This window comes from Bufo gargarizans, chromosome 1, assembly GCF_014858855.1.
Source record: "Bufo gargarizans isolate SCDJY-AF-19 chromosome 1, ASM1485885v1, whole genome shotgun sequence".
In the NCBI taxonomy this organism is placed as follows: Eukaryota; Metazoa; Chordata; class Amphibia; order Anura; family Bufonidae; genus Bufo; species Bufo gargarizans.
Genome location: NC_058080.1, coordinates 441,096,795 through 441,110,737, shown reverse-complemented (window position 1 = coordinate 441,110,737; position 13,943 = coordinate 441,096,795). Strand labels below are relative to the sequence as shown.

The following is a 13,943-nucleotide window of genomic DNA, read 5'->3' as shown; positions in this document are numbered from 1 at the left end:
GTAATTGCAGGGCTTGTCTCTGGTTAGCTGTATGTGAGGATACACACTGCTCTGGGTACTGTGGGGAGTTATCTGCATTGTGATTGCTCCTGCTAGTTCATGTGAGGAGAGCAAGGGCTTATGGGAAGTGAGGAAAATACAGGATGGCCTCAAGGAAAGGCAAAGATCATCACAGGAAGAGCAGCAGAGGACATCTTAGGAAGTTGCTAAAATAGAGGTACAGAGAAATATGGTTGCTAAGGACTGAATACAGACATCAGAAAGATAAAATTAGCTGAAAAATGCAGCTTCATAAATATCTTGCCTTCAGCATCACATAGGTTAGGAATTTAAATTTTTGGTAGTGAAATGGCCGTTACACTTTAAGATTTGCTTCTAAACTGAAGCCTTCTAACATCCCAAAAAAAGAAATTGTCATTTACAAAGTGATCCTAACATGAAGTAGACATATGGGAAATGTAAAGTAATAACTATTTTAGGAGGTATCACTATCTGTTTTGAAAGCAGAGAAAATTAAAATTTAGAAAATTGTGAAATTTTCACAATTTTGTAAATTTGGTATTTTTTTTTTTTTTTATAAATAAAATATTTTGACTCAATTTTACCAGTGTCATGAAGTACAATGTGTCACGAGAAAACAATCTCAGATTAGCCTGGATAAGCAAAAGCGTTTTAAAGTTATCACCACATAAAGTGACACGTGTCATATGTAAAATTAGGAGTCCAGAAGGTGAAAATTGGCAGGGTCTTGAAGGGGTTAATGAATGTTTATTCATACACATACTTACATTTGTTCTATTTGTGTATGGACATATGTTGGTATATTTCACTATAATGTCAATCCTCCGAAAAGGTCTAACGACACAAGAGATTTCTTTTTACAATTCTGTCACTTAAAGGGGTTTTCCCACAAAAAACTATTCTAAAGTTTCCAAACAGCACCTGGATCTGAATACTTTTGTAACCGCATATTACGTTGGCTTGAAGAAGCCTGTAGCATCCTGCTCTTCCGTCACGCACCGCTCTTCCGTTTTATTATTCTTCTCCGCCCCCTTTTTCTATACGCTACTCCTCCTACAGTTTTGGGGTTACAAACGCCAAACTTTCCACACTTCTTCGACCTATAGTGAGGCAAGTTGCTTGTGCTTTAATAAGCAATCCCACCCTCCGGGCCCCTGCAGCGGACCACCGAAGACCCCTTTTTTTGCCATTGACAGGAAAAAATTTCAAAATCGCTCCCGCTCACACAGTTTTGAAGCTACACTCCACAAACTCTGACCACTATTGGTTTCAACCAGGATAAAAAGGGTGAATTTTGAGGGGACACCCAAAGTGGGCGGAGCTAGCAACGGCCAACGAAAATGTAGCTATTTTCTATATGCTACTCCTCCCACCGTTGTAGGAGTACAATTACCAAACTTGGCATACTTGTTCGGCACATACCCGAGTAGGTTGCTTGTGCTTTGTTAACCGATCCCACCCTGCGGGCCCCTGGGGCGGCCCCCTGAAGATCCCACTTTTTGTCATAGACTTTCACTGTAAAATTGTAAACTTTTGCCACTTGTACAGCTTTGAAGTTAAACTCGCCAAACTTGGGTCACTTAGTCATGGGGTCAACCTGAAAATTTCTGTGACATTTTGGGGACTCTAAAAAGTGGGCGGAGCCACAAACAACCAACCAGATTTTCCATATTGACTTCAATGAGAAAATTTGTATTGCTGTCATTCTGACAGTATTTAAGCCAGAATACCCAAACTTGGCACCATAGGTCACTGGGGTTGAAATGTATAAAAAGTGGGTGGAGTCTACAACAGCCAATCAAATTTCAGCCATTTGTTTAAATGGGAAATTGTAAAACTGCCGCTGCTCTTAGACTGTTAATGGCAGGGTACTCAAACTTGGCACAGTTGGTCACTGGAGGACTGGGATTAAAAATCTAAAAAGTGGGCAGGGCCAAAAACAACCAGATTGATTTAAAAGGGGAAAAACTAAAAATGCTGCCATTCTCACATTATTGAGGTTATAGACCTCAAATATCACAAATGTGGTCATTGGGTGTTTTCACTTCAAAGTTAGAAAAAGTGGGTGGAGCCACCAACCAATCAAATTTCACAATAAAACTGCTGCCATTTTTACACATTAAATGCAATAATTCTAAAAATGTTGGGGAAGTGGGTGGAGTCTAAAACAGCCAATCAGATTTCACCTATTGACTTGAATGTAAAACTTTCAAATGCTGCCAGTCTCACAGTTTTAAAGCCAGAGACCCCAATCTTGGCACAGACCATGACTGGGTGACGGCTTAAAATTTGGAAAACTGGGCGAAGCTTAAAACAGCCAATCAAATGTTACCTAGTGCTATTCAATGGGAATATTTAAATTGCTGCCATTCTTACACTGTTAATGGCAGGATCTTCAAACTTGGTACATTCAGATACTGGGTGACGGGAATGCAAATTTAAAAAGTGGGCGGAGCCAAAAACACCCAATCAGATTTTTTTGATAGATTTAATTGGCAAAAACTAAAAATGCTGCCATTCTCACATTATTGATGTCAAATATGTGTGGTCATTGGATGTTTCCATTTCAAGGTTAGAAAAAAAGTGGGTGGAGCCACCAACGACCAATCAAATTTCTCTCTATGATTTTCGATAGAGTGCTACTTCTCCCACAGTTTTAGGAGTACAATTTTGAAACTTTGCACACTTCTTCAGCCCATAGCCCAGAAGGTTGCTTGTGCTTTGTTAAGCAATCCCATCCTCCGTTCCCCTGGGGCTCTAGCATTTTCAAGCCAACAGCCCGTGGTTTCTTCAGAAACGACATCATCTAATTAAAAATGTAGTATAGCTATTGAGTTGTTCAATAAAATGTATCTGTATAGCACTACCTGCTGTTTTATTTCTTTGTCCTGCTCAATGAGATGGCCGCACATGCTCAGTTTCATCCTTAGCTGCCTCCTGAGCTGAGACACGCCCCCTGAGCTGTGATAGGCAGAGCTGAGACACGCCCCTTAGCTGCAGCAGAAAAGACACTCCCCTTGAGCGGCCAGCTTGATATAAATCTAGCTGATCATTGAATGGGGAGATCTCTGGATCCATGTGAAGTACAGGGCCAGTTCTAGCTGTGCTAGAAAGATTTTCATATACTATATGATGTCAGATTTTTTTTTTTTTTTTATGTTAATCATAGGATAACACCCTTTAACTTTATTGAAAGGCACCATATAAAATAGCCCTGATGAGGCGGAGCGCCTGTACAAGCCACCTGTATCTCCTAAGTGTGGCACCCTAAGCGGCCCCACCATCAGGTTTATTGATGCCTTTTTTTGAGGCCAAGACCAGGAGAAGTTGTATCTGTCCTTTATACTTTCTCTCCTTTTATGACCCATTCCCGATATTGGCTTCCAAACTGCATGAGGAAATCTGACAGTGTCCATACCCTAATAACACCGCACACAGACACGTATATACAAACAGAATTTTCGTGCGTTTCCGTTCCAAATGTGCACCAAAATCCACAGAAACCATTGACATGCTGCGCATTTCAAAATCTACACAGAAAATATACAGTGTACATGACATTTGTCAAATCTCACTTTCCTGTTACTGTATTAGGGCCTGTTCACCTGACCGTGTGAAGCCTGTGTTGTGGACCGTGGGGTAGCCGCATGGGGATCGCAGACCCATTCACTTGAATGGGTCCGCAATCCGTCCGTTCCGCAAAAAGATCGCACACCGCAAAAAGATAGCGCAATCTTTTTGCGGTGTGCGGAGGCACAGAACCCCAGAAAGCACTCCATAGTGTTCCATTCCGCATCTCTGGATTTGTGGACCCATTGAAGTGAATGGGTCCGCATCCGTGATGCAGAATGCACACGGAACAGTGCCCGTGTATTGCGCATCCACAAATGCAGTCTGCAATATGGCAACGGGCAGCACACCTTTGTGTGAATGAGCCATTACTCTACTTTTCTTCTCCATAAAAATCCATGCTGGAAAAACACTGTGCAGGTAGCCTTAGGGCTTGTTCACACTAACGTTTTTTGCGTTCTGTATACGGGCCGTTTTTCGCGTTCCATATATGGTACCATTCATTTCAATGGTTCCGCCAACCAAAAAAAAAAAAAAAAAAAAAAGTGGAATGTACTCCGTATGCATTCCGTTTTTGTATTTCCGTTCCGTTGAAAGATAGAACATGTCCTATTATTGCCCGCAAATCACATTCCGCGGCTCCATTGAAGTCAATGGGTCCGCAAAAAAAAAAAAAAAAACAGAACACATACAGAATGTACTCCATATGTCTTCCGTATCCGTTCAGTTTTTTGTGGAACCAGCTATTGAAAAGGTTATGCACAGTGTAATTACTTTATACGCCAGAAAAACGGAACCGGAAACACTATTGGAAAAAATAAAAAATTAAACACACACACCAATAACGGGAAAACGGATCCGGGAAAAACGGCCCACAAAACACTGAAAAAGACATACGGTCGTGTGAACGAGCCCTAATGCTGAGGAGTTTTTTGTGCAAACGTACGCTTGGGTGCACGGTTACAAACAGAATTTCCTTCAGTGTTTCCGCACCACAATCTGCATGTATTACTTGTGGAATTTGTTGCAGTTTTGCCCCAATCTCACACTTTTCAGTGCAGAAACAATTGCATGCTGTGGATTTCAAAATCCGCGCAGAGCGCATGTGAGATGTGTCTCATCTCCTTTACTTTGATGGTACTCTATTAAGCTGCGGTTTTTCCGTATGAAAAATCTGCATGGAAAAAAAAAAAAAGCCATGTAATCTGTAACATGGGCAGGCTGCCTAAGGGCGCTGCCATACACAGTCTTTTTTGGCAAAAAAAAAAGCCATAAAATTCTGGTGTGGTTTACAAGTGTTTAGTGAGGCATTTTTATATAAAAAAAAAAGGAAATCCCTTGTGCCTGCGTTCGATCCAGTAGGAGGCATTTTTATACCGGATAGCAATTAACAGTCCGTAGATCCTGTGTAGCTCAGGTAGGGGCTGGTCCCCCCCTCTTCGCTATCCTAAATAAGATACCTTAGACTGGATCCAGCCTCGGTAGTAGCTATTTTTTTTTTTTCTTTAATACAATTGTTTAAACACTAAATAGTGTACAATGGATTTTATCTGAACAAACTTCTATTTTCAATACCACTGCTTGCCCATCTGGAGAGGTGATCCGTTTACTCAAAGTGATGTGGATCGCGAGACCCTTGCTGCGGATGTGAACCCAGAGCTGAGATGACTTCTAGGTGTACAGCAAAGCTACCAGTGTTCTCTTCTCAAAGTCCCTGCAGGGACCCCCGTATTCAATCATCTGGTAGCGTCCTGCTGCTGTGTGAGCAGGTAATATTGGAATGTATCCGTACGGTGGGCCACCAAAATACATTTTACTGATAGCCCTTGGCAGCCCAGTCAGACGCTGTATATTTATATTAATCAGCAGTCAAGCTTCCATTCAATGACAGCAGAGATACTGAAAACACTCTGTCAGTGAAGAACATTTAGTTTGATTTTCCTTATGGCTTTGGTGAAATAGAAAATAGATCCGTGTTCTTCAGAAGAGAGCAGCAGCGTCGCCCACTGCTTCTACGTAATGCGTTTTGTATGCGCCCCCCCTGGTTTATTTATACACATGGCTGAAAACTAGAAAAGTGAAAAAGAATCAGCGATTCCATCCCAGAGCAGGGCAGGCAGACAGACCGCCCTGACATCTCCCATCATCAGAGGAAAAACTGCTCCCAGATGATTAGACACGACATCTCCATCCCCTGCGAGATCTGGAGGAGCAGCTGGGCGGTATACACGTCAGTGTACACCTGTGGAGCTGGCGGTGTGCGCAGTAAGGCGCCTCTTATTTAACCATCCATGTGGAGCAGTCTGACAGCCATGATCATTTATGTTACTGGAAAGAAATACTGGCGGCCATTTGTAACATGGAAGATCCCTGTCGGATTGGCAGCTCTTATGGCCAGCGTCCACTCTCTTTCTGTGGGTCATAGGAAGGCTATACACTTTAGGGCACCCTACAGAAGGGACAGGCGCCGGAAGGTCACACCATGATCCTCAACACTGACTTCAAAAGGATAGGATTACAATGGCAGCAGGCTCTGTGACCATGGAATCAGATGCTGGGGGACCTGCTCTCCATTACTAAAGGTATAAGTCATCTTCCAGGTCATGAACATGGCCATCTTCAGGACAGGAGTCTGCCGTCGCCATAGTAACCGCATCCACTACACCTGTTAGCATGACTCACACACAGGGCAGCGTCACTATGAGGGGAATAGGTGACATGTGTCACGGTAACAGAACACCCACACATATATGGAGTCAGAGCCTGCTCCCGCACATACCTCAGCCGCCTCGCCCGCTAGTCCATTGCTCACAAACGCCATGTTTCCTCGGCTGGCCGGTGACGGGCGGGGGTTCCTTCCTCCGGCAGGCTCTCGCTGCAGCCCCTCACACTCGCTGCTGGGCAGGTGAACCGTCAGAGGCTACCCCGGGCTTCTCATAGTCTGAACACTGCCGGGATCTGGTTTACTTAGCGCCGCCCCTCGCCGTCCGGCCAATGAGCAGCGAGGTCTCCTCCGGACACGCCCCCCAATAAAACATTTACGAGCCGACCGTGCCGTGGCTCCAGCTTGGTGCGCTACAGACACCTGTAACCATGGCAGCGAGGGCTCCGCGCCCACAGCAGACCGCTCACTGGCTGCCTCCCCATAGGAGGAGAACCCGTGCAGAGCAGGTCCAGGGGCCGTGTCACTCCAGCAAATGGCATTAATCAGGCCGAGTTCACACTCCAGTTTCATTTCCCTCAGGGTGGGTTCACACTAGCGTTATGTATTCCGTTATGGCACGGAATCCATAAGATGGGAGTCAAAACGGAAGCCTTTAAGAGGCATTCCATCATAATAGAAGTCTATGGGAATCATAACGGATCCGTCTGGTTCCCGTTATGCAAGACGGAAAACAAAGTCCTGTCGCCAGTACTTTTTTCTCCGTTCTGCATAGCGGCAATGGATCCGTTATGATTCCCATAGACTTCTATTAAGACGGAATGCCTCTTAAAGGCTTCCATTTTGCATTCCGTCATAATACAAGTCTATGGGCAGCAGAACGGCTCCGTCCTGGTTTCCGTTATGCAGGACTGGACTCCTGCATAAATGGATCCGTTATGCTGCCCATAGACTTGTATTATGAAGGATTAAACCGGAATGCCTCTTAAAGGCTTCCGTTTTGACTTCCGTCTTATGGATTCCGTTATTTTCTGTTATAACCATGTTAGAACAGAAATCCATAACGGAATACATAACGCTGATGTGAACCCACCCTTAGGGCGCATTTACACGACCGGCCCATTTGCGGATCCGCACATGGTCGCAACTATTATAGAAAATGCCTATTCTTGTCCTCGATTGAGGACGTGGAATAGGATATGCTCTGTTTTTTTTTTTTTGGCGGAAACGGAACCACGGATGCGGATAGACCATGGTGTGCTGTCTGAATCTTTTGCAGCCCCATTGAAATGAATGGATCCGCACCAGTTCCGCAAAATTGCAGAACGAATGCAGACTCATTCATATGGCTGTCTGAATGAGCCCTTAGGCCTCATGCACATGGCCGTTCCGTGCATTGAGGACCGCAATTTGCTGTCCCCAATGCACAGGCAGCGGCCGGGACGGATCAACTTGAATGGGTTTGTCATTCGTCCGCACCGCAAAAAAATAGAACAAATTCTATTTTATTGCGGTGCAGAGGCACGGACAGAAACACCACGGAAGCACTCCGTAGTGGAGTTCCAAGTGAATGTGTCCGCATTCGTGATGCGGGGAGCACACGGTCGGTGCCCGCATATTGCGGACCTGCTGTTTGCAGGCCGCAATATGCCAACGGCTGTGTGCATGAGACCTTATTGTGGGCCAAAAGCGGGTGGGGGGCAAAAATTGCAGTGGCGAGCAGTTGTAATTACAAGAAGCCAAACCTATTCACTTCAATGGGAAGGAGCAAACAGAGTCTAACTGAAGTGAATGGGGATGGCGGGGCTGTAATTACACCGCTAGCCGCTGCAATGTCCGCGCCTACAACATTGCTTCCGGTTTTGTATTCTGGTGATACTGTGAAGTTTTGTGTATGGGTGCTCAGAGGGAGCTGACACAGACACACCGCTGAATCAAGTTCTCTCTCAGATTATTCCATACAAGTATACATCTTTATAACACTACAGCAGTGGCGTAGCGTGGGTTGCCAGCACCCGGGGCAAGCCAAAAATTGCGCCCCCCCCCCCCCCCCCGCGCCTACCCCAGGCCCCCAGAATTCAGAACACACACAGTGTGACCTGAAGTCTGGGGCCAGAATGCGGCAGGGTGGGCCATATTCTCAATCTCCTCCCCCAACCCTACTGTGAAACAGATATGTGGATGGACATTATTATTACAGTAGAATACCGCACCATACCTGTTACATCCAGTGACGTCTCCTGTGATGTAGACTCTCCTCGACGTCTTCATTCAGAGATAAGACCGCCATGATAACTTCTTTCAGCCGCTTCTCGTCTCTGCAGAGTTTCACCGAAAAAAATTTAGGTTCCTCACTTTACTATCATGCTCTCCTTCCTGGTGTCTCAACACCTGCTGCCCCCCAATACTGAGCTAGAGCCAGACAGATAGCTTTCATTCCCCATAATATTATTCCCCCTGTATATTATAATGGCCCCCTCTTTATTATTAATGTACTGGCCCCCTCTTTAATAACAAAGAGGGGGCCAGTACATTAATAATAAAGAGGGGCCATTACATTAATAATAAAGAGGGGGCCATTATATTAATAATAAAGAGGGGGCCATTATATTAATAACAACGAGGGGGCCATTACATTAATAAAAAGAGGGGAACATTATATTAGCAAAGAGGGGCCATTACATTAATAATAAAGAGGGGGTCATTATATTAATAATAAAGAGGGGGTCATGACATTAATAACAAAGAGGGGCCATTACATTAATAATAAAGAGGGGGTCATTATATTAATAACAAAGAGGGGCCATTACATTAATAATAAAGAGGGGGCCATTATATTAGCAAAGAGGGGGCCAGTAGATTAATAATAAAGAGGGGCCATTACATTAATAATAAAGAGGGGGCCATTATATTAGCAAAGAGGGGGCCAGTACATTAATAATAAAGAGGGGCCATTACATTAATAATAAAGAGGGGGCCATTATATTAGCAAAGAGGGGGCCAGTACATTAATAATAAAGAGGGGCCATTACATTAATAATAAAGAGGGGGCCATTATATTAATAACAACGAGGGGGCCATTGCATTAATAATAAAGAGGGGGCCATTATATTAGCAAAGAGGGGCCATTACATTAATAACAAAGAGGGGGTCATTACATTAATAATAAAGAGGGGGTCATGACATTAATAACAAAGAGGGGGCAATTACATTAATAACAAAGAGGGGGTCATTATATTAATAATAAAGAGGGGGGTCATTATATTAATAAAGAGGGGGTCATTACATTAATAACAAAGAGGGGGTCATTACATTAATAATAAAGAGGGGGTCATTACATTAATAATGAAGAGGGGGTCATTACATTAATAGTAATGTACTGGCCCCCTCTTTATTATTAATATAATGCCCCCCTTTTTATTAATAATGTACTGGCCCCCTCTTTGCTAATGTAATGTCCCCCTCTTTGTTATTAATGTACTGGCCCCCTCTTTGCTAATGTACTGGCCCCCTCTTTGTTATTAATGTACTGGCACCCTCTTTGCTAATATAATGTCCCCCTCTTATTACTATGCCAATGCCATAGCCTTTCTGCTCCAGTCCTCTCCCACCCCCCATACTGCCCCCAGAGCCTCTGCACTGCAATTAGGAAAGGTAACATAAAAAAAAAATACTTACCCATCTCCATCCCTGCTTGTTCCCGCCGCAGGCGGTCACGAATGCCTCACTGTGCCTTCCTGCGCCGCGTCATCGCGTCATCTCGCGAGACCCGACGCAGGAGGTCACAGTGAGGTTATCGTGACCGAGTCCTGCATCGCTCTACTGCCTTATAGGCTTCAGGCCACTAGGCCTGAAGCCTATGGGGCATAACGGAGGGGACGGGAGCCATAGGCTCCCGTAGCCCTCATTGAAATTTCGGCTGCCTGGCGCCCCCTGCAATTTGGCGCCCGGGGCAACGGCCCCTCCGGCCCCCCCCCACGCTACGCCCCTGCACTACAGATAAGCATAGACAAATCTGGCACACCACCAAAGGGGTGGAAAGCGAAACTAATGATTTGATTGGTTATTCATAAAAGGCAATACTTCATGCTAACAGAATTAGTATAAAATGGTTAAAAACTTCTAATAATTAAAACGTTTCTGCAGCATCTTATCTCAGTTAGTTCTCATTAGCAGGGCATCCCGAAACTCAGAAAGACCATAACTCTGTCTTGTATGTCCGAGCTGCTTACCTTGGCCTTGTAGCGATCTATACACAGAAACTGCCATGTCTTCATAGCTGGCTAATTCATTTTTCCACATATGTCCAAGATGGAGGACATGTTTATACAAAATGGATTCTCATCTCTCACAATGCTCAATAAACCTAATTTGATTTTCAGCCTTCTGAGTGTAGTTTCTCATTCTGGATACAATTTGTATAATTTGTGAGCCGTGACATTGGACACCCAGGGTTTTGAGTCACCTTCCACATAGACGAGGGGTGCAACATCTAGCTGTAATCTGACTATATTTCCACAGTAATCAAGAAGTTTTATGGGTATATTTCAGAATTAGCGCATGTGAGATAATGATAGTCAGATATTAACCTAAACACTTTATCTAAGGCCGAATGCACACGGCCGTGTTGCTCGGCCGAGAGCGGTCCGTGGTAACACGGCCTGGCATCCTGTTGAAAGCAGGAGCGCACGGCGTCATTGGTTGCTATGACGCCATGCACTTCATGCCGCCGCTGGCCTACAGTAAAGGCCGCTCGCCGGCTGCCAGCTTCCTCACTGCGCCTGCACCGAATACTGAACAGCGCGATATTTACAGCGCTCGGCTATTTTCGACGGTCTCATAGAAAATTAATGGAGGACGGCTGTGCATGCGCAGTGCGCCCTCCTTCAATTACGGGGCTCCGTTTTGGATATAGGTGCGGGGCCCAGCGGTGGGACCCGCACCTATAAGACAATGGGGGCATATCCTAGCGATATGCCCCATTGACCATGATGAGACAACCCCTTTAACCCCTTAAAGACTCAGCCCTATTTCAAATTTTTTGCAAATCTGACCAATGTCACTTTAAGTGCTGATAACTTTAAACGCTTTGACTTATCCAGGCCATTCTGAGATAGTTTTTTCGTCACATATTGTACTTCATGACACTGGTAAAATGAAGTAAAAAAAAATCAAAATTTACCAAAAATGAAGTAAAAAATTGCAAATTTCCAAGTTTAAATTTCTCTACTTTTATAATACATAGTAATACCTCAAAAAATAGTTATTACGTTACATTCCCCATATGTCTACTTCATGTTTGGATCATTTTGGGAATGATATTTAATTTTTTGGGGTTGTTACAAGGCTTAGGCCTCTTTCACACGAGCGTCATGTTTTTTGGCCGGATGCGTTCAGGGTATGCTCAGGGAAAATCGTGTGATTTTGCCTGCGAGTGCTTCAGTTTTGTATACGATTGTGTCGCGTTGTTGCGTTTCTCACGCGCGTGTGACATGTGGATGGCATGCGTTTTTCACGCGCGTGAACAAAACCTGAACTATTCTCTTTATTCACCTTTTTAATACCTACAGATATATAAACCCCCAGCATCGATTATTTTAATGAAATGTCATAATTTTTTTTTTAATTGCTTGTGTTTTTTTTTTTTTGTTTTTTTTTGCCTCAGTATGTAATGTTTTTTGCCTATGGACCTAAAATTGAATAGAATTTGTATATGAAGAAATGTTTTATCAAATCCGAAATGCCCAATGTTAATTTTCTTTCGTTTGCATCTATTTATATGTTTGTGTGTATAAATCATTTCAAAATATTTTTTATATAATTACGTGTATGTAGTTTATATTAATTATTAATAAAATAGTACAATTATTAAAGTGTTATATGTGTGTGTGATACCTAAATTTTTATATTTAATGTGTTTAATAAAGAGAAAAAACAATAAATTAGCAGAAAATAAAACTCAGTTTATTTTAACAACAGAGTTATTTTTTTTTTGTTGCATATGTCAAACATTTTAAAACGTTAAAGAGAAAAACCATCAAGTCATTACAAATTGAGAAACCGGCTAGGTGAAAAAGGGGGAGGCTGAAATTGTTGCCCATGGTAGGTTGGTTGGGCAAGTGCTCCAGATAGCTGAGAGGGGCCAGCTACTGTGGCTGATGGGCCAGGCTGCCCATATGAGCGATTTAGGGGCCCATGATTGTGCCTATTTTGTGTCATTTGTTGGTGCACCTGTGGACCCTGAATGTGGCGGGGACCAGACATGTAGACATTGCTGCGCCAACTTTCTAGCGCAGCAAAAAAGTCCCAAGGCTCATTTGGTGGCGTGGCAGCCTCCAGAACTATCCCAATAGCAGATTGGGTTCTAAATATACGTTCTGGGGGCAGACTCCGCAAGAAAGGGGCTAGGCTTCTAACATAAAGATCAAAATGATCTTCCGGGGGGTGGCTAACTGCCTCAGCAGGACGCAGTGTTCTGCGGCGGCGGACACGTAATGGCAAACTTGGGGGGGGCCCAGCGGAGTCTGGGGGTTGAGAGCAGGTGGAGGTCGTCAGCCCTTCACCCCTTTGTTCAGGACCTTCACATGCCGGAGGCTCCTCATTGCATGTCCTGGAGTCTTCAGCACTACTGTGTTCAGGCTCCTCCTCAAGGTTGGCCTCCGTTCTTTTAAAAAAAAAAAAAATGTCAATTAATATATGACCTTACCAATATGTACCCAAATAAATATTATAATATTGCTAGCATCAGCAAATTACTTTGCCAAAGTAACACTGGTTTAAACAGGACCGATCAACACTCCGAACATGTGTTCTTTCATTACTTCATGTATTACCCATTTAATAGTATATCTGGAACTTCGATTGTGAAATGCTCAAAGTTGTGCCATTCCTTTATTATGTGAAAAAGAGAATTTATGAATGAATTGCTATTACCATTGGGGTTGTGTACATGCACACCTAAACATGGCAGCACTGATTGGATAGAATGAGTGTGTGCAGATACACCACCACTACTTGGTAACACCCCTCTGTACCCTTTCATAATTATTTAAGTGTAAAATAGCCATTTAAAGGGGTTCTGCTGTTCAAACTGATTATCTATCTTTTGTATAGATCATCACCATCTGATCAGCGGGGGTCTTACACCCAGGACCACCGCCGATCAGATGCTGAGGATCTATACAAAAGATAGATCATCATTTCTAAAAAACTGCAGATACCATTTATTTCTAACTTCTAGAAGGAATAATAAAGCAACGACACTACATAAAGAGTTTTAAGAATATATGCTCAAGAATTTTGATGACATGGGGAACACAAAAAGCAAATTTAAACGCCAGGTCAGGAGTACTGACAGGTCATGTTTAATGAAGCAACATATTACATATGTCGTCATGCAGCTACATTATGGAACTTAGAAGTGCTATAGATGGCCTTTGCAAATAATCCAATTGCACTTGCAATATTTTCAGATTGTTTGCTAGGGCCAACTATGACATTTCTAATTCACACATTGGTACAAATTACATTACCCACATAGTGCACATACAGTGTGTACTGATAAATAGGTTGTCTTCATTGGTTATAATTTACTTACGGACACTGCTCTATTAATGGCCGCAGGAACATCAATTGGTCCTTATACCGATATGGCCTTTTCCTCGAAGTGCCGGAGCCACTGCATCCTTGC

At 43.5% G+C, this 13,943-nt stretch overlaps 1 protein-coding gene across 1 annotated transcript in view; it reads right to left on the bottom strand.

Annotated features, from left to right (window-relative positions):
- Nucleotides 1–6,550, bottom strand: part of TTC39B (tetratricopeptide repeat domain 39B) — a 106,637-nt gene extending 100,087 nt beyond the window's left edge. Inside the window, exon 1 of the mRNA XM_044272250.1 lies at nt 6,371–6,550. Within this exon, the coding sequence (XP_044128185.1) occupies nt 6,371–6,412 (42 nt within the window). The 5' untranslated portion in view covers nt 6,413–6,550. The remainder of the gene's footprint in view (nt 1–6,370) is intronic.
- Between the last annotated feature and the right edge of the window lie 7,393 nt (nt 6,551–13,943).